General features: G+C 49.7%; 1 protein-coding gene across 11 annotated transcripts in view; it reads left to right on the top strand.

Moving 5' to 3' along the window:
* Positions 1-782: 782 nt before the first annotated feature.
* The window catches only part of LMO7 (LIM domain 7), an 824,605-nt gene continuing 804,909 nt past the window's right edge, over positions 783-20,478 (top strand). For 6 of the 11 annotated variants that reach the window (XM_069639156.1, XM_069639149.1, XM_069639154.1 and 3 more), the window contains exon 1: positions 836-1,042. In XM_069639156.1, coding sequence (XP_069495257.1) covers positions 974-1,042 — 69 coding nt within the window. In that variant the 5' untranslated portion in view covers positions 836-973. Of the gene's footprint in view, positions 1,043-20,478 lie in introns of all 11 variants that reach the window. The other 5 variants (XM_069639155.1, XM_069639151.1, XM_069639160.1 and 2 more) reach the window with 3 other exon arrangements.

The raw sequence follows: 20,478 nt of genomic DNA, 5'->3' as shown, positions 1-20,478 counted from the left end.
TGCACAACGTTCTGTCAGCAATGCGCAGCTGGGCAGTTCTGAACGGAACCCTAAGCATCGTACTGCAGACTCCAACGAGACACCCCTAACATGAACGTCCATAACTGATAATCTTGGAAAGACTTCACATTCCAAATGTAGGGTTCTAGAACGAGCGGGAGTGGAGAAATGCGGAGGGGTACGAGGTGCAGAAACATTGCTTGCAAGATATCGCAGGGGTGCTCGCTTTCAAACAAAGAAACCGTGATTACACGCTCCGGGATGTCTGTCGGTGTTAGGGAAATGTAAAAGTTACTTTTGTGTGCACTTTTGACCGATGCAAGAATTGTTATATTATCATTCAAAAGACAAGGAGCTGCGAGTCGACAAGTCAGACACCCGGCAACAGATAAGGCGCCACGCAGTTCTAAAGCATTTGCGGTTTTTGTGTTATTGAATGGAAACGTCAGAGGGGTTGTTCTCGTGCATTCCCAGGCAGAATACCTGCGGCGTCTGGCTGGCCCCCCGCCTGCGCTGCCACGCCCTCGTTGTAAGGCAACAGACCCACCCCTGGCCTGCTCCTCCCCCGGCCGGGCCCCACTCCCGCAGGAACAGGACAGGAGCTGCTTTTCTTACAGGCAACACACCACTGCTGGTCTCTTTCGAGTTTTTAGTCGCAGGCAGACGGTTGTTTTCCGCTTGCAAGTTGGGGACGCGGGAGGCCAGGCAACACAGTGGGCGGAAGTTTGACCTCAGTCTCCTCCCTGGTGCGAGTGGCGAGCTTTTGGTTTGTGTGGTGTGCCAGACAGCAGCAGCAGCAGCGCGGGGAGGGGGCGTGTAAGCAGAGGCTTCCTCTTGTGCGTTAGGCAGCAGGGGCTGGGGAAACAGAGCCACAGCACGACGTCGAGCCCTGCCGCGCACAAGCCTTTACTGTGTAGACTCTCGGCGCATCCGCTGACCACCCGTGTCCGCGTCGCACCGCTCGCCACCGGCCATGGAGTGGAGAGACAGCCCCAGCGAGAACTGCGAGCCGGCCTTCACCGAAGCTCAGAGGTGGCTGGAGGTGAGACCGCACGTTCCTATTACTTCTTGTTAATATGTCATTTCGACTAACCATAACCCGGCTCGCAATGGTTGGTGACTTGTTCCAATGTGCAGGCCGACGCCAAGACAGGGGGAACCAACTCGGCTGCACTCCGGGACCCCACGGGTGACCGTTCCCAGGGCATCACCTGCGTGTTCGATATATTTATAAAACATGGGACGAGAACGCACCATTTAAGATAACTGTCAAAACACCCCAGTCACATTTAAGGCACTTTAATGCATTCACTAGTATAACTTGCTAAACCTAGATGTTTAACCGTGATTTAAGTGTTGAGGGACTTGCCTCTCTTCGCTGTCTAGCGCTCCACCTTGCTGGGGACACCCCCTGTTCCAAATAAAAAAACTTTTTGCATTAAACAAGCGCATCGTTCTTTTAGTGACAGTAATTTGACATGAATGTATACTGTTGGTTTCTCTCCTTTTGAGGGCCTTGCTGTCAAACGGCCACCTACCGAGTACTCAATTTTCACCTTTTGCATTTTGTTAATTGTAGTTTTGTTTTTCCTTAAACTGTGGCCTGCGCGTGCGGGAAATGGAAAAACGTGGACTGGATAGCGCGTTCCAGGCATGGACGCGCGCAGGTGTCGGGAGAGCGTGGAACCCCCTTTTAGTCTAGGTTGTCCTGTCCCCAGACCGGCAGGCGCGTGGTGCAAATGATGGGTGAACTCACCCAGGGCATCCTTACTGCGACTTTGCACTTTTGCAGGGTATTAGCAACAGGGTAAACAATCGATTTTTTGCACCGCGCAAAGTTTCTCCTCATTGCTAATGCCGTTTCTTATTAGCATTTTGGAAAACGCTGGTCTGGTGCAAAAATTAATATCTATTTGCACTAGGGCATTTTTGACTCGTGGTGATACTGTGCAAAATGCACTTGCCCCAGTGCAGTTTCTGCACTGAGGCACTGGGTGTTGGAGACCTGTTGTCATATAGCACATTTTGTGACTTTTCACAGTGAAGCCTACATGCAAGGCATCGCTAGTGCATTTAAACCCCGCGCTTGGTTATTCTCCTATGGCACGTGTGCGAACGCATGAGTTGTCCATATGCAATGATTATGAGGAACACGTTTGGGTAGTTGGGCAGTTCCATTATATCGCACAAAGAGAGCCCCTCTAAATCACGCCGCGGCGCATCCCTTGACAGGTGGATTAGCCTGTTGGTGCACTCATGCTAATGTGTCGGTGGGGGAATCTTCGGGGAAACCCTAGCTGCCTATTAGCACCCCATCATTGGGCGATCAGCGATCCGAGTGCCCCGGGGGCGCCGTGGAATGCATGTTTGTCACGCCCCGGCACCAGGAGCAGCCGCTTCAAAGGGCCCAGAGCCAGGGCGCCGCAGGCCTTTCTTTCCTCTTTGAAGCACGTGAAATGGCTGCGCAAGTCGAAGCCAGTTCCATACCGGTCAAGGGACCCCGTGCATTTATCGAGGAGGGATCCTCATAGTGACCGCAGGAAAACATGAAGGGGCAGACGTGGCCTTTCAGAGGCACTTTGTCTTTAACCTTCGAAATTGCACGTTTTTGGACATATGGGGGAGTGAGACCTACCCACGCTATATTTCTTTTCCCAGGATGTTAATGTTTTGTACCGCGCACAGGTGCCACTTGCGTGCGCTCTCGGCGCTCTAGCGGTTCTGTGAAGGGGCAGGTTAGTGGGAGGAGCGGGAGAAAGAGCAAGGGAGCTGTGATGTGCTGCTGGCAGCTTCACTTCGGACATACCCTTCACTGAGCGTGGCTCTGAGGTTCGGGAGGCGGACATCATGTGGTGTTGTGCAAGGTTGTGTGTGCTATGTTGTTGCAGTGTTGTGTAGTGTGCGGTTCGCTGTGCGCAGGAGTTCTGATTGTTTTAGTGCAGCATGTGAGAGATGTATGCGGAGGGTTCATTGTTAGTAACAGTTTGGGTTGATAGTGGCTGTGTGTGACGAATCAACTTCAGAGGCACTATTGATCCTGGGATGAATATCAGTTTCTAAACCATCAATCGGCCCCCACCTCCCACCAGAAGGGATCTGAACAGATTGGAAACGCAAGTAAATTATAAACCCCCTTGTCCAGTTTTGGTAACGTGGATGGAGCGGCAGACTTATCTCTGCAAGGTCGTGGATCGTTGGTTAGTTGCAACACAGCTAAAATACAATATTACCCAATGATAAAAGGGACTGTCCAGTCAAGGTTGTATAAAATGATCTACTTTTTTATTACAACATACAGCTCTAGCACACTACAAAATAGAACACAGAGGACCCACAGTTTTACGAAGGAAAGGGATGCACTCTGGATACTGACAGGAGGGTTGTCAAAGCAATCAGTCTTAACTATTCAAGGTTATTTGGCTTCAGCACCAAGGAGCCAGGGGTCGTAAATGTCACTAGGGGCCTTCGAAGAAGGACCAGGGGGACAGAGCCACAATGTGCCTGGACGCTTTACAGCTTCTGCAACAGAGTTCAAGAAGGGAGACAGCTGTTGGTATCACACAGCAGGCAGCTGGTAAGCAAGGCTGGACGGACGGCTGCAGCCTGGCCTACACAGCGGTGCAGGGTCAAGAATCTTTCTTTCTGTGCTGGTTGGCGGATCTGAAACGCTGGTCTGTGTCTCGGACGGCTTTAGTGACTGCAGTGTGACAAGTCAGTGGTGCAGCCAGTCGCAGTTCGAGGGCTCGACCTGTCCCAAAAATGTTCTTAAAAGATGGACTCGGGTTGATGCTTGTTGTGGCACTCCTCCTAGCTTCTTCACAGGGCTTGTGTCGTCGTTTAAGGCGGACAGCCCGAAGCTGAGGAGTGTTTCCAGGCAGCAACCTTGTCCTTTGTTCAAACACTCTCTGGCACTGCCCACCTACGAAGCTTGCCGACAGAACATAGCAGGGCATGCTCTGTGCTGGCTGGGTACTGGTTCTGGAGCGGCTGGACGGGTACTCTGAGTCCGGTATCTCCCTCCGTTCCTTGGGAGATGTTTAGGGGAGAAATCTTTGTTTAGGGGAGGGATCTTCCTTCCCTCCTGGAAATCCTGGCCTCCCTTCACTGGCGGAAGCTGTAAGGTCCTTCTTGCTCCTTTTTAAATTTATCGGATGATCTGATCTGCCCAAAGACGGGCTCACCCCTCTTTTAAAGCAAAATGGGTCCCAGTGATTGGTGAAGGCTAAGCCTACCTTAATGACCAAATTCTGTGTCCAGTGCTCTAGATAGGATTTTGGAGTGAGAGCATTTTACTCCCAATTTTTAGAATTGGAGAGTAAACCAGATTTTCCTCCTTCGCAAAAGAGTAAAAAGTGTGACAACTATCCAATTTGTGCGTGAAATTAAAACTTTGTTCAACAACAAGTGACAAAACAGCTGTATTTCAAAGTGGTTCTAAATAATATATTGCACCCATGGAAAACATTTTCCCCACACCAGAACCGTGTAGATGCATACTACCCAGCTTCAACTTCATGCTACTTGGGCACAAACTCTGTTTAGAGTTACTACAGATGCCAGCTAGTTACATTGGGTGATTCATAAATCAAGTCCCTCCCTCTACCAGCATCACTTCTCTGCATCTCAGACCTACTGTTGCTGCCTGGCACTACCTGTTTGACAGCCACTCCATGTTTTTGCTCCATCTCTCCTTCCCTTTGCTACTTTGTTCCCCTCTCTCACTTTCTGATGCTCTGCCTCTCACCCTTGAGTGTTGCAATGCCACATTTTGCGGACTGTTCTCTGTCACTCTGGATCTCCCATCTCTGCTTTCTATTGTTGCATTTCCGCTCCTATATCTTTCTGTATCGGTTGATAACTCCTCTTACTCTCATGTCATTACTCTGGCTATTTCGTTTTTTCATTTTCTCGGTTGTGGTTTCTACTCCTTTTGATTATCTTTCTTGCACTGTCTCTTATGTTATTCACCTGCCCTTCTCTAGTCTTGCTTTTCTATTTCCATCTCGCCCCACCTGCTGTTGATCTTTGTTTTATTATACTGTTTCCAAATGTCTCTTTTGCTCTGCTTCTGTCCCTCAATCCTATTGTGTGTTTATCCTATTATTAGCTCTGTTTCCCTTCCCACTTTCTTTGTTGCCCTATCATTTAGCTCATTGCTCTCTTCCTGTTTTGGATTGTCTAGTGTTCTGTCCCTTTGCGCCCCCCCAACACCTTTTTGTTCTTCTGTATTGGTAAGGTTCAGATTTGCTCTTCCTCTCCTGTTTTTCTGTTTGTCTTTTAACATAACACCAATAAATATCCAAAACGCTGAAAATGCCTTTTCTATTTAAAAATCTAGTGCAGCGTTAAGATTGGGGGCTCCTTTTTAGATGTATGCAAACCTTCTTTTAGCTATTAGGCTGGGAATTATAGAGTTGGCGGTTTGTCTGACCAAATGCAGCACTTGTTTGAATGCAGATTATTTACCAACACTGTATGCCAACACAAGTACAAGAGCCGATATGAGATGTGTGTTCTGAGCCATTACAGGTATAGCAGACTCAACGAGGTGTGTTTTCAGAGCCATTACAATTATAGCAGCCCTGATGAGGTGTGTGTGTGTGTTCTGAGCCATTACACATATAGCAGTCCTCATGGGATGTGCTTCTTCTGAGCCATTACAAGTATAGCAGCCCAAATGAGATGTCTGTTCTGAGTCATCACCGGTATAGCAGCCCGTTAGGTTTTTGTTCTGAGCCATTACCAGTACAGCGGCCCGGATGAGTTGTGTTATGAGCCATTAGAAGTAGAGCATCCTGGATGAAGTGTGTGTGTGTGTTCTGAATCACTGAACATTTAATAGTCCTTTTGTTAAGTCGATAGTTAAGTCAACTTTATTACAATTGAATTTTACCTGCATCTTAAATGCATATCTCTGATGCACACTCATTAACTCGCCTATTAACAGGATCTGAACTAACAGGTTACACAATAATCTCCGCAGCAGGGATCTTGACCCACTGAGCTACCTTTCCCAAAAGGCTGTTGATGCTTAAAGGCACATAGGGTTAGGGCACTGGCAGTTAATGTGAGGCTTGCCTGACATAAATGGCTTGTCAAAAGCACTAAGCCTGTTTGGACTATCCTACGTTAGTCAGGCGATTCATAATGAGGCTTTGAAATGTGCTAGAATTATGGCAGTGTGACTCAGTAATAGGACATGGGAGAAGCAAAAGTTTTGAAAAGCGCACAACAGAGTAGAAGGGATTGAAGTATGAAAGCAATGCCATTTTCTCACACTGTCGGAGGTTGGTGGGAAGAGCTCAGACACTGTTCTTGCTCTGTACTTCAGCTCCCTGCAGAAAATGCCAAAACATTTCGTGCTTTCTTAACAGCAGCTCTGTTAAGAAATTCGGGTACTGTCCCAAAACATAGCAGTCCTGCTAAGAAATTTGGGCATGATGCAATCAGCCCTGCAGTGAATATTTGGCATTGTGTAATGACATGAGAATGGTATAGCAGCTCCGTTGATGCATTAGGCTACTTTGCCCGAATATATAGCATTCCTATAGAGCGGTACAGGTACAAACTGTGCCACTGAAAATATATACAGCACTGCTTCTACCAGTATCCATTATACCTGCTTGCGGTGGGTGGTCAGAAAGGGAGTTCAGACCACATGCCTAGCTATTTGTTGCTCTATAAGAAAACAAACTATGTATAGTGCCCTTTCTTTTTTGAAAATCATATTTTATTAGGTTTCATATTTGTTACAACAAAACAGTGCTTATTTAAACGTGAATAAACAAGAAACCAAATATAACGGGCCCCCCACCCTGTTCCTCCCCCCACCAGTTCAGTTTCTTATTAGTTGCAGTTTTGGCAGGCTCCGAGGAAGCGGAGCAATGTCTTCGCAATGTGCACGTAGCACGTCGGAGTCAAAAGCTGAGCTTCGGGAAGTTCGTAGTCGGGTAAGTGTGCACCGGCCTAGCGCTCCGAGGGGGGAATGCCCCGGCTCTGGTGTATAGCTTCATGCTGGGCGGCCATATTTCTGGAAAAAGGGGAGCCATATTTCTTCGATATTGGATTTAGATTCATCAAGTAGATGTGTGAGAAATTCCATATCGTAAATGGCCCGCACTTTGGTGACCCATGATTTTCCCCCCGGCATTCCGGGGTTTTTCCATTTTTGCGCTAGACAGCACCTGGCCGCCACCAACATAACCTGTAGCATGTGGTCCTGGATGTTTTCCTGGTCCTCTCCCGTAACGATTCCAAAAAGTAGAAACCAGGGGCAGGAAGACCGCTCCACCCCGTCCACCCCTTGATCCAGGCTAATACCCTTTCCCAGTATTTTTGAACCACCGGGCACCCCCACCACATGTGGATGTAATCCCCCCTCTCAGTCTTGCACTTCCAGCAATGTGGGTCGTAACCTGGCCTCATTCTAGCAATCCCCTGTGGGGTAGTGCCATTGATGTAGTACTTTGAGGGCTTGGTGGCGATACTGGAGTGAGGCCATGGAGCGATTAGCCCGCCTGCACATTTCAGCCCACCTTTAGTCGTCAATTTCCTCTCCCAGGTCCCTTCCCCACTGTGTACGTGCAGGCGGAGGGTCCCTCGGGACAGAGAACAGAAAGAGCCTATAAAGACGAGATATTATCCCCTTGGAGCCCCTCGCGGAGAGGAGGAGTTTTTCGAAATCTGTGAGGTCTCTACTGAGGGTGCCCCCCCAGGATAGTTCAGTGAGGACTCCCTTAAGCTGGAGATAGCGGAAGGGGGACAGAGTGCCTATTCCCAGGGCTTCCTCCAAGTCTTTCAAGGGTAAGAACGAACCCCCCACCCAGAGGTGGCCAGTCCTGCTGAGGCCCGCTTCGAACCATTTCTGGTGTGCTGCTGGTTCTGCTATCTTGGCCAGGAAAGGGGGAGCCCATATACAGCTTAGCGGAGAGGGCCAGGTTGTGAGCCAGCGATAATAACCCCCTCCATCCTTCCATAGAGACCACAACACCTTTAGGATTGGGTGATTCAGGACACTTCTAGGGATCTTCTTCCTTGGAACCCAGAGCCATTCCTCTATTGTGACGGGCGCAAGGGGCCCGTTGTCCATGGCTACTCATTGCTTTTTTTGTGCCCGGGGTAAAGTGATCGATCAAAACCCTCAGTTGGGATGCCCTGTAGTATGTTTCCAAATCGGGGTATCCCACCCCGCCGTCATCTTTAACCCTGGTTAGCACCTCATAAGAGATTCTATGTTTTTTACCCGACCCAAAGGAAGTTGAGAAGGACTCTCTTCGTTTCCGTGAAAAATGTTTTGGGGATCAGCACCGGAAGCATTTGAAAGAGGAATAAAAATTTGGGGAGGATGACCATTTTTATGAGGTTAAGGCGAGCCATCCAGGAGAGACCCAACCTCTCCCATCTCTGTCTCTTCTAATTGCTGACCAAAGGGGGGGGAAGTTGGCCGAGTATAGGTCCTCGGGATCACGGGTGACCTGAACCCCCAAATACCGGAACCCCTCCTCCCCCAGCTGAAAGGGGAGCCCATTCACAAAGGCTGTTTCTGGGTCCGACAAGTTTCCCCCCCTATAAACGCCACCGATTTCTCAAGATTAACTTTATACCCGGATAGTTCCCCATAAGGCGAGAGACCCTGCAACATTCGGGGGACTGTTTGGGACGGTCTTGTGATGTAGAGTAGCGCATCATCTGCGAAGAGGCAGATTTTGCATTGTCACCCACCTGCACTCCCTTGATGTCCCCATCGTTGCGGACGGAGATTGCCCATGGTTCCATTACAAGTGCATAAATTAGCGGGGACAGTGGGCATCCCTGCCACGTTCGAGGGGAAACCCCCTCGACTCTGTCCCATTGGCCACCACTCTGGCGGAGGGAGTGGAATACAGCGCGGACATCCAACCAAGCCATCTCGGGCCCATCCCCAGAGTCGTGAAGACCTCCCCCATGAAGACCCAACTGACCCTATCGAAAGCCTTCTCCGCGTCAAGGGCCAATAGGAGTGCGCCCTCGTCTCGGACCCCTCTCGAGGTAAGTACATGAAGTGTTTTTCACATGTTGTCGGAGCACTGCCTGTTTAAGACAAATCCCGCCTGGTCGGGGTGTATCAGGCGAGGAAGGCAGCCCTCCAGTCTGGAAGCCAGAATTCTAGCAAAAATCTTAGCATCTAGGTTTAAGAGTGAGATGGGTCTATAAGACCCACACTCTGTCTGGTCTTTGCCGGGTTTGGGTATGACAGTAATGATGGCCTGCAGGAACGTCGGTGGGATGGAATCACGGTTCCTAATTTGGTTAAATAGTTTGGCCGGAGGCTTCAGCCGGACAGATTCGGTCTGCTTGTAAAAGTCTGCCGTGTAACCGTCGCCTCCTGGTGCCTTTCCCGCCTTCAGTCTCTTGATGGCGCCCTCCACCTCCTCCTCAGATATCTCTCCTTCCAGGGCCCCTAGTTCCGTGTCAGACAGCTTGGGGAGAGGGTGCTCCGCCAGGTAGGCACGGATATCCTCCAATGATTCGCCTGCCTGTCTGGAATAGAGTTTACTGTAGTAGTCAGCAAAGCACTCCGCTATTTCCTCCCGACCCCCGTGGATCTCGCCCTCCCCATCCTTAAAATGAGCAACTCCCCTCTCAACCCTGCAGCCCCGAGCGCTCTGCGCCAGGAGGGTCCCCACCCTATCCCCTCGCTCATAATACCTCTGCTTAGTGTATCGCATTTTCTTGATAACTTCCCCTATGAGGACCGTGTGGAGTTCTTGTCTTTTGCCCTGCATCTCCTCTAGGAGAGCCCCCCGATCCGTCCCTCGGAGGCCCAGTCTGGCTCGCAGATTGCCTAGCTCTGTACGGAGTTTACCCTCAATTAGGCCTCTTTCTCGTTTACGTCTCGAGCCTTCCGCTATAAGGAGGCCCCTGAAGGTGGCTTTTGTGGCCTCCCATACTGTAGATATGTCGGTCTCACCATTATCGTTTGTCTCAAAATAGGCCAACATTTCCTGCTTCATGAAATCTCGAAAGACCGGATCCCTGAGTAGCGTATCATTACACCCCCACCGGGAAGATCTCAGGGAGATGGGCAGAGACCAGTTAGCTATGAGTAGTTCGTGGTCTAACCATGTTATGGCTTCCACCTTTGGTTGTTGAACCACCCCATTCCCCTCTTTTGAAATTAGCAAGAGGTCGATTCTAGTATAGGTGCAGTGCGGGGGCGAGAAGGTGTATCCGCCCTGGCCTGGATGTGCTTTGCGCCAGATGTCTTCCCAGTAATGCTCTTTCAGGAGGGTCTGCAGGACCAGGTTGTCCTTGGAAGTACCCTTGGGTGCACCTCCCTTCGCGGACCACCAGTCTAGCCGAGGGTCCATTATTAGGTTGAAGTCCCCTCCCAGTATCATGGCGCCCTCTGCCCATTCGTCCATGACGTTGAAGATCTGGGTAAGGAAATGTATTTGTCCTGAGTTGGGCGCATATAAAGTGGCCAGGGTGATGCGCTCTCCCTCACAGGTTCCCTTGATGCCCAGGAATCGGCCCCCAAAGCCCCTTTTGGTTTCTACTCCGGTGAGATGGAATGCTCTGCCCAGAAGAATACTCACCCCTTCCTTTTTGGAGCTCCTATGCGAGGCCCAGTAGTTACACCCGATCTCCTTCCCCTTAATTTTGGACTCCCTCTCCTGTCTGTAGTGTTTCCTGTAGGACGAGGACCGTTAAGTGTTGCTTGCAGAACATGTTGCTCGTTAGAGACCTCTTATTCTGGGAGTTAAGGCCTTCGACATTCAGCGTGCCTATCCTCCCTTCAATCATTGTCGTCTTTCAGTTTGTGCACTTTAAACACCTCTAGGTATCTGGTACTCGGAGCCCGCTGTAAAACTAGTGTCTGCAATATGAACTGGTTATCCCCCTCCACCTGAACCCCATAAAGAACCCTCCCCCTCCCTTAGCCATTCTGTGGGGCGTTTGCCGCCGGGTCCCCAGGTGGGGATGTAACTGGCAACGAACCGCCAGGGTCGCTACCCCGGCCCCGGGAAAAAGATTTCCTTTGTGTGACGCTTTCCGTTATGTCATCTTCTATGGAACCTCAGCCCTATCTAGTCAGCAACAGGGAACTGGCTGCAGTGCCGCCGAGCCACTATGCCCCCGAACTGTAACCCCTCCATCATCCCCCCCCCCCCACTCTCCCAAGGCGTGCCTCATCGTGACGCCAGAGGGACCTCCCGCCTATCCCAGTAGAGAGTCGCCAAGTGACACTCTATGAAACCAATAAACAGCCTCTAAATGGGCAACTTATCGACTTACAACCAAAGTCATCCGAACAAATAACTCCCCACTGGTTGTGGGAAAAACAGTGTCCAGCCGGATCCACAGGTCGCTGCGGGCTTCAGGGGGATGTGAATTGAGCCTCCAGCATAGAGATTAAACCTTGATGACCGTTTGTATGATCACGTGGGGTTCCCCCGATCTGTGGGGGCGGGGGGTGTCTGGTTTTCTGAAATTTGCATTAACCTTTGACCTTTAGCTTCCCCTGGGGGAGTTCTGGGCCCCGCGGGGCACGGTCACGATCCCTGTCAGTCTCGTTCTGGTTCTCCGGTGCCCCCCCCCCGCCAGCCCGATGGACCCTGTCAAGCAGGAGGGTTTTGCCGGAGTCTGACCCCAGGACTATTCTAATGATGTCTTGGATTTTGTTTTCCAGTCCCACCGGGGTCTCCTTCCGTCTCCTCAAGGCCGAAAATCCACAAGTTGTTCCTCCTTTTCTGATTTTCCAAGTCATCGACCTTGAGCCGGAGATCGTCTTCGTGGCGCTGCATTTCCTGGAATCCAGTTTCCATCTGTGCCTCAAGGAGGTCCGTTGACACCTGATTACACTCAACCCCTTCCACACGGTCCTCTAGCGTGGAAACCTTGGCAGTGAGGTCGGCTAATCTAGCACCCATGTCTGTCCTCATGCCCCTAATCTCCTCAAGGATCGTCTGGATATTGCACTGCATGGCGTTCATATCAGGGGGCTGTGATGTGGTGGGGCCGGTCTCCATTTTGCAGTGTCCTGGGGTAAACTGGTATTTCGCGAGAGTTTCTCTCCAGTTCATGGGGTATCGATCACCCCAGGCCACAGGGGGCCCCCCAGGGTGTCGCCCAGGGGGGTCCCAAGCGCCTAGGTCGCTGGCCCCACTGCATGTACCGAGTCCCTGGGGGTGTTTTCAGGTGGCGGGGCTGAGTGTCGGCGCCAGGGCTCCGGCGTGCGGGGCACCCCTATTAGATTAGCCAGGAGTGCAATCCCCTTCTGCGTGGTCCTGGGTCGATGGGGTTCCCTGGTCCCCACTGGTGGCCCTCCTTCCGTCGGTGGCCTCACCTCCTGGGGCAAGTATGGCCTGATGTGGCACCCCACTTCCCCTCGATGTAGCGAGCCCCCAGTGTCGATGTATTGGTTGCGGGGAGATATTGCGAGCCTCAAGGGAGCCCCCGAGGGGGTGGCACTGTTTCTCACCTGTTTTGCACCTGCAGTGGCTGCTGCGTATCGGTGGGTTGGGGGTGCGCCCCCAGCTTGGGCAGGGTGCAGTTGGCGGGTGGGAGTCCCGATGTGCCCTCTCCGTGCTGTACGAAATTGAGTTTGGAAAGTTCAGCAGGGAAGTACTTCCCCAAGGGACCCACAGCGGCAGGCAGGGGGGCTGGGGAATGGGGGGGGGCCCAGGCGCGCTCCAGTGACGGCCCGACCCTGCCCCTGTGATCTCGTGGGCTCCTCTGTTGCTTGTTGGCCCCCCAGGGGGGTCGTCGCAGTGGTGATCAAAAGTAAGGGTACAGGACACCGAGGTTATACCCAGGCATGCTCCCGCGTCGGCCCGGGCTGGGTCGTGGCGGTGTAACCAGCGGGGGAGAGCAATTGGTTCCCGCGTGATGATGGGTGCACCGTGTTTCTTGTTGTGGAGGCCGTGCACCTCCTATCCCGTGTAGCAGTGGGGTGCCTCGCCGGTAGCTGTTCCCTGGGCCCGGCTCCTCCCTCCTCAGCGGGGACGGGCGACGCTCTGCCCTCGGCAGGACCCGAGGGAGGTGGAAGGCCCAGGCCCCACTCCGGTGGAGAGAGAGCGGGGGGACGCCAAGCACACTGGGGCGAGCCCCTCGCGGCGCTTCTCACATTGGCGGCCGTGCGCCGACCACCTCCTATGGCAGGGGAGCGTGTCGCCGGCAGCCGATGGGGGGGTCTTCGCGGGGCCTGCCCGGCTCCGCGATGTTGTGGCAGGCGCTGTTGTGCCGGCTCCTCCCTCCGCCTCGTGGCCGGAAAGTACGCTGCTCCTGGCTCGGAGCTGGCACGTGGATGCCTGGGGGAGGGCCGCAGATCACGAGCCGCTGGCGGGAGAACGGAGGCACCTCCAGTGGTTGGAGAAACTGCAGGATGGTCCTTGACGGTTCCCCTCGATGATTATTGCTGGCAAACGGGGCTTCCGGAGATTCAAGGCATGAATCTTAGTTCGTTTCCCGGGGCCATACGGGGAGCTTCAGGATCAGGCAGCCATCTTGCCTGCGCCCCCTGGTGGCCTCATAGTGCCCTTTCTTGCACACAAACGCATGCTATCTTAAAACTAGAAACACTCTTCATACAGAAAACCAAAAATGTTTTTCCTTCTCGCAAAAGCCAAACAACTTCTTGCTGGGAGGCTCTCCTTAAAACTTCAAGAGATCAAGCGCACAGATGCCCCAGGTTCGGTGTGCGCTTTATAAATATCAAAATTAATACATAAATAAAGAACCCCAAGCCATTGAATGCAATTGATGTGCTTCTGTGATGAAAAGAAAACTAAGTATGAAATGCCCATGCTGCTGCAACTGTGCTGCCTCTATTAAAGCCAATTAAGCAGAAATGCAGCTCTTGTTTAAGACCATTTTCATTTTACACCATACTACCCTTGTCCTAAAGCAAAGTTAAAGGCATGTCATGATGCTTTAATAACACTAACCTACAAAATGCAGGCAGGTGAACAAACACAAGTTCCCTTTTACATTACTTAAAGTATTATCTTGATCGAATCATTAACAGAGGAGAGTGTTCAAAAAAAATAAACAGACCAGGACTCATCCCAGTTGCTTCTTTCAAGGAACTGTTACTTACTAAAGTAAAGATTGGATTTGCAAGCTGCTGCTAGCCAGGCTGTCGCCAGTGAGCACCATAATTTATGGGGGTGCTGCCATAAATGGCCTGTGTAAGTGGTACACAATGAGGAATTAAAAGGGCCATATTGATAAGATTTCTGTGCGTTAAAAAAAAAAAAGGCCTAATGTGCACCTTATCTGGCGGGCTGCCTGGGTCCCCACCAATAATCGTCTTGTTATGCGTGAGGTCATAACCAGAGTGCTTTGCAACAGGAAAGGTAAAGGTGACAACATGTAAAGTCCCACCCATCAAAGCGCAGGTCTCCCTTCAAGTTGGTGGCGAGCACAGACTGTCTCCATCAATTCCCATATTTGTTCCCTAAACTGTTGTCCCAGCCATGCCATTCACCGCCCATCATACTGAGGGGTGGGCGCTAGCTTCAAGTTGACAATTGCATATGAAAGAGGTTTTTGGGTTTCCTGTCCACTTTTGTCCATTCTGTGATCAGGACTATCGCAGGCCTGTTTGAATTGACACTCGCTATGCGCTGCCACCAGCAGAACTTGGACGATAGAGAGGGAAGTTCCATGAGGCCTTTGATATTGTAATTGGGCTGGCCATGGCCCGGAGGAAGGTGTTACCTTCCCCTTTCCTGAAATGCTTTGATGTACCTGTGGCTGTCCCATTCCAGCTAAATGTGACAGGGAGGATTGTGCCTGTAGGATGTTCCCCCCCCCCCCCCCCACAGTCTCCAAGAGTACACATGACTGTGTGTGTGTTGTGTGGTGAGCAGATGAAAATGTGTGCGAGTTAGCCCCATACATTTTCTGAGGTTGATCTTCCATCATTCATTTTCATTACAAACCTTTTTTTTTTTTTTTTTAAAGGCCAGGCGAGCACATGCACCCTGTGTGGATGGTCAAATTCCTCACACCATGGTTGTTCTTCAGCTTTTCCAGTTCATTAGTTGTATCTTCCCTTCTTCCGTGCCCCCTTTCTAGTTGTATCAGTAAAGTCGCCTCTAGGTGAAGGGTTCTTGTGCTACTTTGCTTCTCTGTTGCCCGAATTGTGAGTGCAGTCCTATTTCTGATTTGATGCCCGTTTCTAGCCCTGAGGGATGGGCAGGGAGTTCTTAACAGGATTCCCTTGCGGGTTGGTTTGGGGGGGTGTTAAGTTCTAGTAGTTGTAGGTGTTTGGTCCAGTTCCCTCTTTGTTGCCCTTACTCGCGGCATGCCTAGGGGTGACTTTCCCATAGCGTTTCTGCCTTAACACCCTCTTTTCTGGGGCTCTATGTTGGCCGTGGAGGTGGGTGGAGGGGTGGGGTGCTTCTTTCCAGTCATATCCCTCAATCTTGTTTTTCCTGCTTAGTTCTTTTTTTCGTGTGCTTATTTGATCGGGAGGTGTGCGGATGTCGTTCAGTCTACTTCATTGTGTTCGCAGTTGAAGAGCCTGGTTTTTAGCAGTTTACAGAATTTTGTAGGGCCTTCCATGGTTCGAATTTGCCTCGCAATGGAGTTCCACAGATTTGCGGCTGAGCGGGAGCATGCTGAGCTGCACCGTTTTTTCTTCCTTTACTTTTTGGGTTCAAGACGATATTGTTGCAGGATCTTGGGGCGTTTGGGGGAGTTCTAGCTGGTTTGTAGATGGAGAATTTCTTTTGGATATGTCTGCTCCCTGAATGTAGCACCCCAAGTGCTGGTGTGATGTCATCTTTTCTGCTGAGTTTGAGGAGGGGTCTGGATGCCAGTCTTGTACATAATGAGGGATATGATGACCAGTGTTTTGTGCGTGAAGGAGAGGAATTGTAGGATCTTTAACATTTGTAGGTGGCAGAAGCATTTCCGGATGATAGCATAACTCGTTGTCCGTGTGGATTCAAGATTTTTGAATTTTTTTACAACATTGGTTGGTTTCCCAGCTCTAATGTCCATGGTATGTGCTGGTCGTTCTTTCAGTCTTCCGGTAATCATTAATTCGATTTTGTCAGGATTGATTTTGATTTTTGTTCGTCCATTTCTAGAGCTCCTTGAGTCACTCTCGTAGGGGTGCATTCTCTTGTATGTCCCTGGATTTGAAGATGATTTGTGTATCGTCTGCGTAGTTGTAGCATGTTAGTCTGTACCTTTTTGATGAGGTTGATAAGCGGTGTCATGTAGAGGTTCAAAAGAAGCTTGATAGTGAGGAGCCGTGTGGTACTGCACACAAGGAATCCTGTGGAGTGGATTTGAAAGGCTTTAACCAGATAGTTTCTGCCCTTTCCGTGAGAAATGATTTGGTCCAAAGCAGTGCTGTGGCGTGAGTTTTTTTTGTTTTTTTTCTTGAATTCTTTTTATTAGGATGTTGTGGTTGACTGTGTCGAAGGCAGCTGAGGGAGAGAGGGAGAGAATATCAGTGCTGATTTGGTGTTGGAATCTCCTTTCATCTTTAGGTCATCCCATATTGAGACTCATGTCGTTTCAGTTCCTCTGAGGGTCTGAATCCTACTTGTGCCTGATCCAGTAGTTTTTTTTCAACATGCTCCAATATTTGTTCGTAGCCATAGGTCTCTAGTATTTTTGCTGGGTTAGGGATAATAGAGATTCGTCTGTAGTTTAGAGGTCTTCCACACTGCATGTGTGTCCTTGAGTAGATGTTGGGTGCAGGCAGTTTTGAAAGCTCTTGGTACTTTCCTTGTTGAAACGGATTGATTGAAGAGCTTTAGGTAGTATTCCCGTCGTGCCCTGTGCGAGGATAGATTTATAGATGTCTGGAGGGTAGGGGTCCATAGGAGAACCTGCCTTGTTGCTAGTTTTCCTTTCGACATCTGTTGGAAGCAGTACATTTTGTTAGCTGGTCCCGGGGTTGGTGGTAGTTGGTGGGTTGTCTTGTCGATTTTGGTCTGCTTTGTATGATTCGGTGTATGCTGGGGATTTTGTTCTTAAAATGGTCTGCAAGATCGTGTAGTTTTTGTGAGGGTGTTGGTGCTTTGTTGCATCCCATTGGGTTTCTCATCTCTTTTGAGGTTTAATAGTTTGAGTGTTGGTGGTTTTTTTGATCCGCTCATTTATAGTTCTTTTTTGCTTTTAGAATTTCGGATTTGTAGTAGGCACTTTTTTTTCGTCACATTTGTTCCTCCATTTATTGTTCTAGTTTTCAGTTAATTTATTCATTTTTAGGTGGGCTGTGTATCATTTTGCCACCACTTTCTTTCTTGATGGGACAACGTGTTTTTCCGGGCAGATACATTTATTGTTTCTGCCATCCACTTCTGGATTCGGTTTGCTTTTTCGTCTGTCTTTTGCATCCAATGATGTGGTCGCTGGCTTCGAGATTTCTAGTTGCTGTTCTTGATGGTTCTTCAGTTTGTTTTTCAAATGGGGTATTTCTATTTTTTAGTAAATTTTTATGTATTTTTCTAGTTTTTCTTATTTTTTTTTTGGTGGTTTTTGGATCACAAAAGGGATAAGGAGGTGGTCGCTCCATAGTATTTGGATGGATGGTGACGTGACCAGGTTTTTATTGGCAAAGATTGTGTCCAGGGTGTGCAATGCTATGTGTGTCGCTTCTTTCAACATCTGTCAGAGGTTCATGATCTCGAGTTGCTTGATTAACATTTTCTGCGAGTTGCGGTTCTCATCTTCAAACCATATGTTGAAGTCCCAGAGATTGATCAGATGTTCATGCTGTATGGCTAGATTTGTGACTGCTGCTGCGAAGGCCGCGTCATAGGTGTGTGGCCTATAGATTAAAATTAATGTGAGGTTTGATTGTGGGTCCGTGGTAAGTTTGAAGGACGAGACACTCGCAGTTGGGGATTTTTAAGGGGTTGGCTTTTTTTCATGTTCTTTGTAGGCTACTGCAAGTCCTCCTCCTTTAAAACTTATCAGCCCCTTTTTTAAAAAAATTAGAGTATTGGCTGACCGCAAGATAGCACCTTGAGTCGGTGCCTCAACAATTTATGTTTCTTTGCTGCATCTTGGTTTCTGTGCGTGTGTTCTTTTAGTAGTCGGGTTGTGGGGTATCGGGTGCGTCTTAGTCTGGACATTAGTTGGCAGTAGTCTCAGTGTTTGTTGGGGTCTAGGTGAGCTTGGCCAGATGGTTCGCTGGGGCGGGGTGAGGGTGATGGATGGGGAGGGCAGGCCGAATAGTTGTCAGCTAGACTATATGTGGGTTCTCTTTTTGGGTGGATTGGGAGTGGCGGGGGGTGTGAAACGGCAGAGCAAACAGTATGCATAGCTGCGAGTGTAGGTTGAGGGGGACAGTTTGCCTAGATGTGGGGAATTGCTGAGCAACACAGTTCACGTAGATGCGAGAGCAGTTCAAGCAACACCGTTCACCTAGATGTGAGAAGTGGATAAGCAATACAGTTCGCTAGGTGTCACACAGTTTACGTCGATGTGTGAATAGTCAAAGCAAGGCCGTTCCCCTAGATGTGGGAAGTATGAGAGGTGTGGTTGTCATAGGTTTGTGGGTGCATGCTTTCGATCGTAGGCTCATAGTGGTGAGGTAAGAAGGATAAGAGTACTAAGAGGGGGGTCAGTTTGGTGGGGTACAGTGATCACTGCCCCCCTCCCCACCCAACACTTACTTTGTCAGTCAGACGGCTGCAGGCTTCCTGCTTCCACGGCTGCGCGGGCAGAAACAATCTGGAGCTGCTTCTGTAGGAGCAGACCTTTGCCTCTGGGCCCTTCGCCGAGGGCTGCCTGGGCAAGGCTGCCCTGGAAGGGCCTTTGAAATACCGCTGTTGCAGTCACACCTCACATTATGGATGAATCGGCTAAAAATGAAGAGGTTGGAAAAGAAACAAGGTGTCTCGGGCAAGAATTAAGACATATTAAAGACTGTAATTACCCCCTACTCCCTGCCCCATGGCGATACATGGAAACTTATGAGAGCTTGTAAAAATAGATATCACAATTGAGTGAAGAGCTGGTCTCTACAGAATGTTAAATGGCAAAGGTTTATTTCAGCATTATGCAGGGGTTGTCATAAGACTATCTGGAAAATACTGCAACAAGTTAAAGGCAGTAAAGGCGACTATAAGACGATTCCCATATGTAAAGTTGAATGAGGAGTTCTTATATAGTAAATACTGGGGCAAGGACGTAGAAGGGGGTTGCCCTGCGACCACATCTTATAAAGGGCCATGTGGAAATTTAATTAGCGACATCGGAACGGTGTTGCGGCAGTTAAGATAACTTAAAAAGGAGGGCCCCTGGACCTCAAGTCTTGGCGAATTTGGTCCTTGCACATGACCCTGAAATATGGGAAGATCTTCTTGCCACTCTGTATAATAGAGTTGTAATAGAAGGCAAGATTCCAGACACATGGCGTAAGGCCGTTATAATACTGGTTCTCAAAAAACAAAGCCGAGACCACCCTAAGAATTAGTCTCTGAACAGTAATGTCCAACATAAACAGGAAAGATTTCCATTTCATGTGTAATTTTCCTTCCAATTGTGTACCCCCCAACTTTTTGCTGATGTTAAACACCATAGTCTGACTTTACCAGAAGAGCCCAGCCTTCTGCTGCACTCCTCTGGGCTTTTTGTTCACTTTTTGTGGGGAAACTGACATGCCCTAAAGACAGTCAGTATTGGGAGTCTTTGTTTCCCTTAGTTCTTTCCAATTTTGCAGCTTTTCTGCAACATGTAACAAGTGTACAGCGCACTTCGGTCTATTAGTCATTTCCAAAGGCCCTAGATACACTCAAAGGATTTTTAGGAGAAGTGAAGATGTGCCTTGGACAGGGCTGCTGGCAGCTTATCATTTCGTATATTTTTTAGCCCTTTCCTGCCAGGTAAACTGCGATTACCGCGTTTGGCACGAATAGGTGGCCTGGCTCCAAAATGGCCATGCCACGAGGTCAGTCCTTATTTGGGCTTGCATTTTCCTGCGAAGTGCCAAGCTTTCGCAGGCTGCTCCATGCCTTCTGTGTGTGCTTCCAAGATGTGAGCTGGAACGTCTAGTTCCAATCCACATCCTGGGTGCCAAAGAGTCTGGAGTGCTGTGAATGCCTGGGACCACCGTGGTCTGTGATTGGTCCACCTATAGTATGTATGTATGTGAGCAGATCTCCCATTGGGTCCTCTTCATTTTGGCGCGAAGAGGATTCTGGATAAGCGAAGGCACTAAACACCCATACCGCGTTGATCGCTGGAGTTCTCACTGAACAAAGGATAGGATTCAAGTATCCTGAAACTAAGAAGGCGAGTCGAGGAACTGCTGGTGACCCGCTGGAAGGTTTGGCACCCTGAGCCCACTGTCTTCCTGTGGGACCCCTCTGCATCTGGTCGCCCTAGAAGGTCTGCGAAGACGCTTCGACCCATTGAAAACTATTCTCGGCCCCTTCATCAAACTCTGCAAGTAAGCTCTCTCGGAAGTGTCCCTGGGCCAACTAGTGGGCTGACCAGCTTACGCAGACTCTTTGCCCCGAT

This window comes from Ambystoma mexicanum, chromosome 7q (assembly GCF_040938575.1).
Source record: "Ambystoma mexicanum isolate Mex_15411 chromosome 7q, UKY_AmexF1_1, whole genome shotgun sequence".
Taxonomy (NCBI): domain Eukaryota; kingdom Metazoa; phylum Chordata; class Amphibia; order Caudata; family Ambystomatidae; genus Ambystoma; species Ambystoma mexicanum.
The sequence above is the reverse complement of the archived record's forward strand: the minus strand, read 5'-3'. Positions and strand labels throughout refer to the sequence as shown.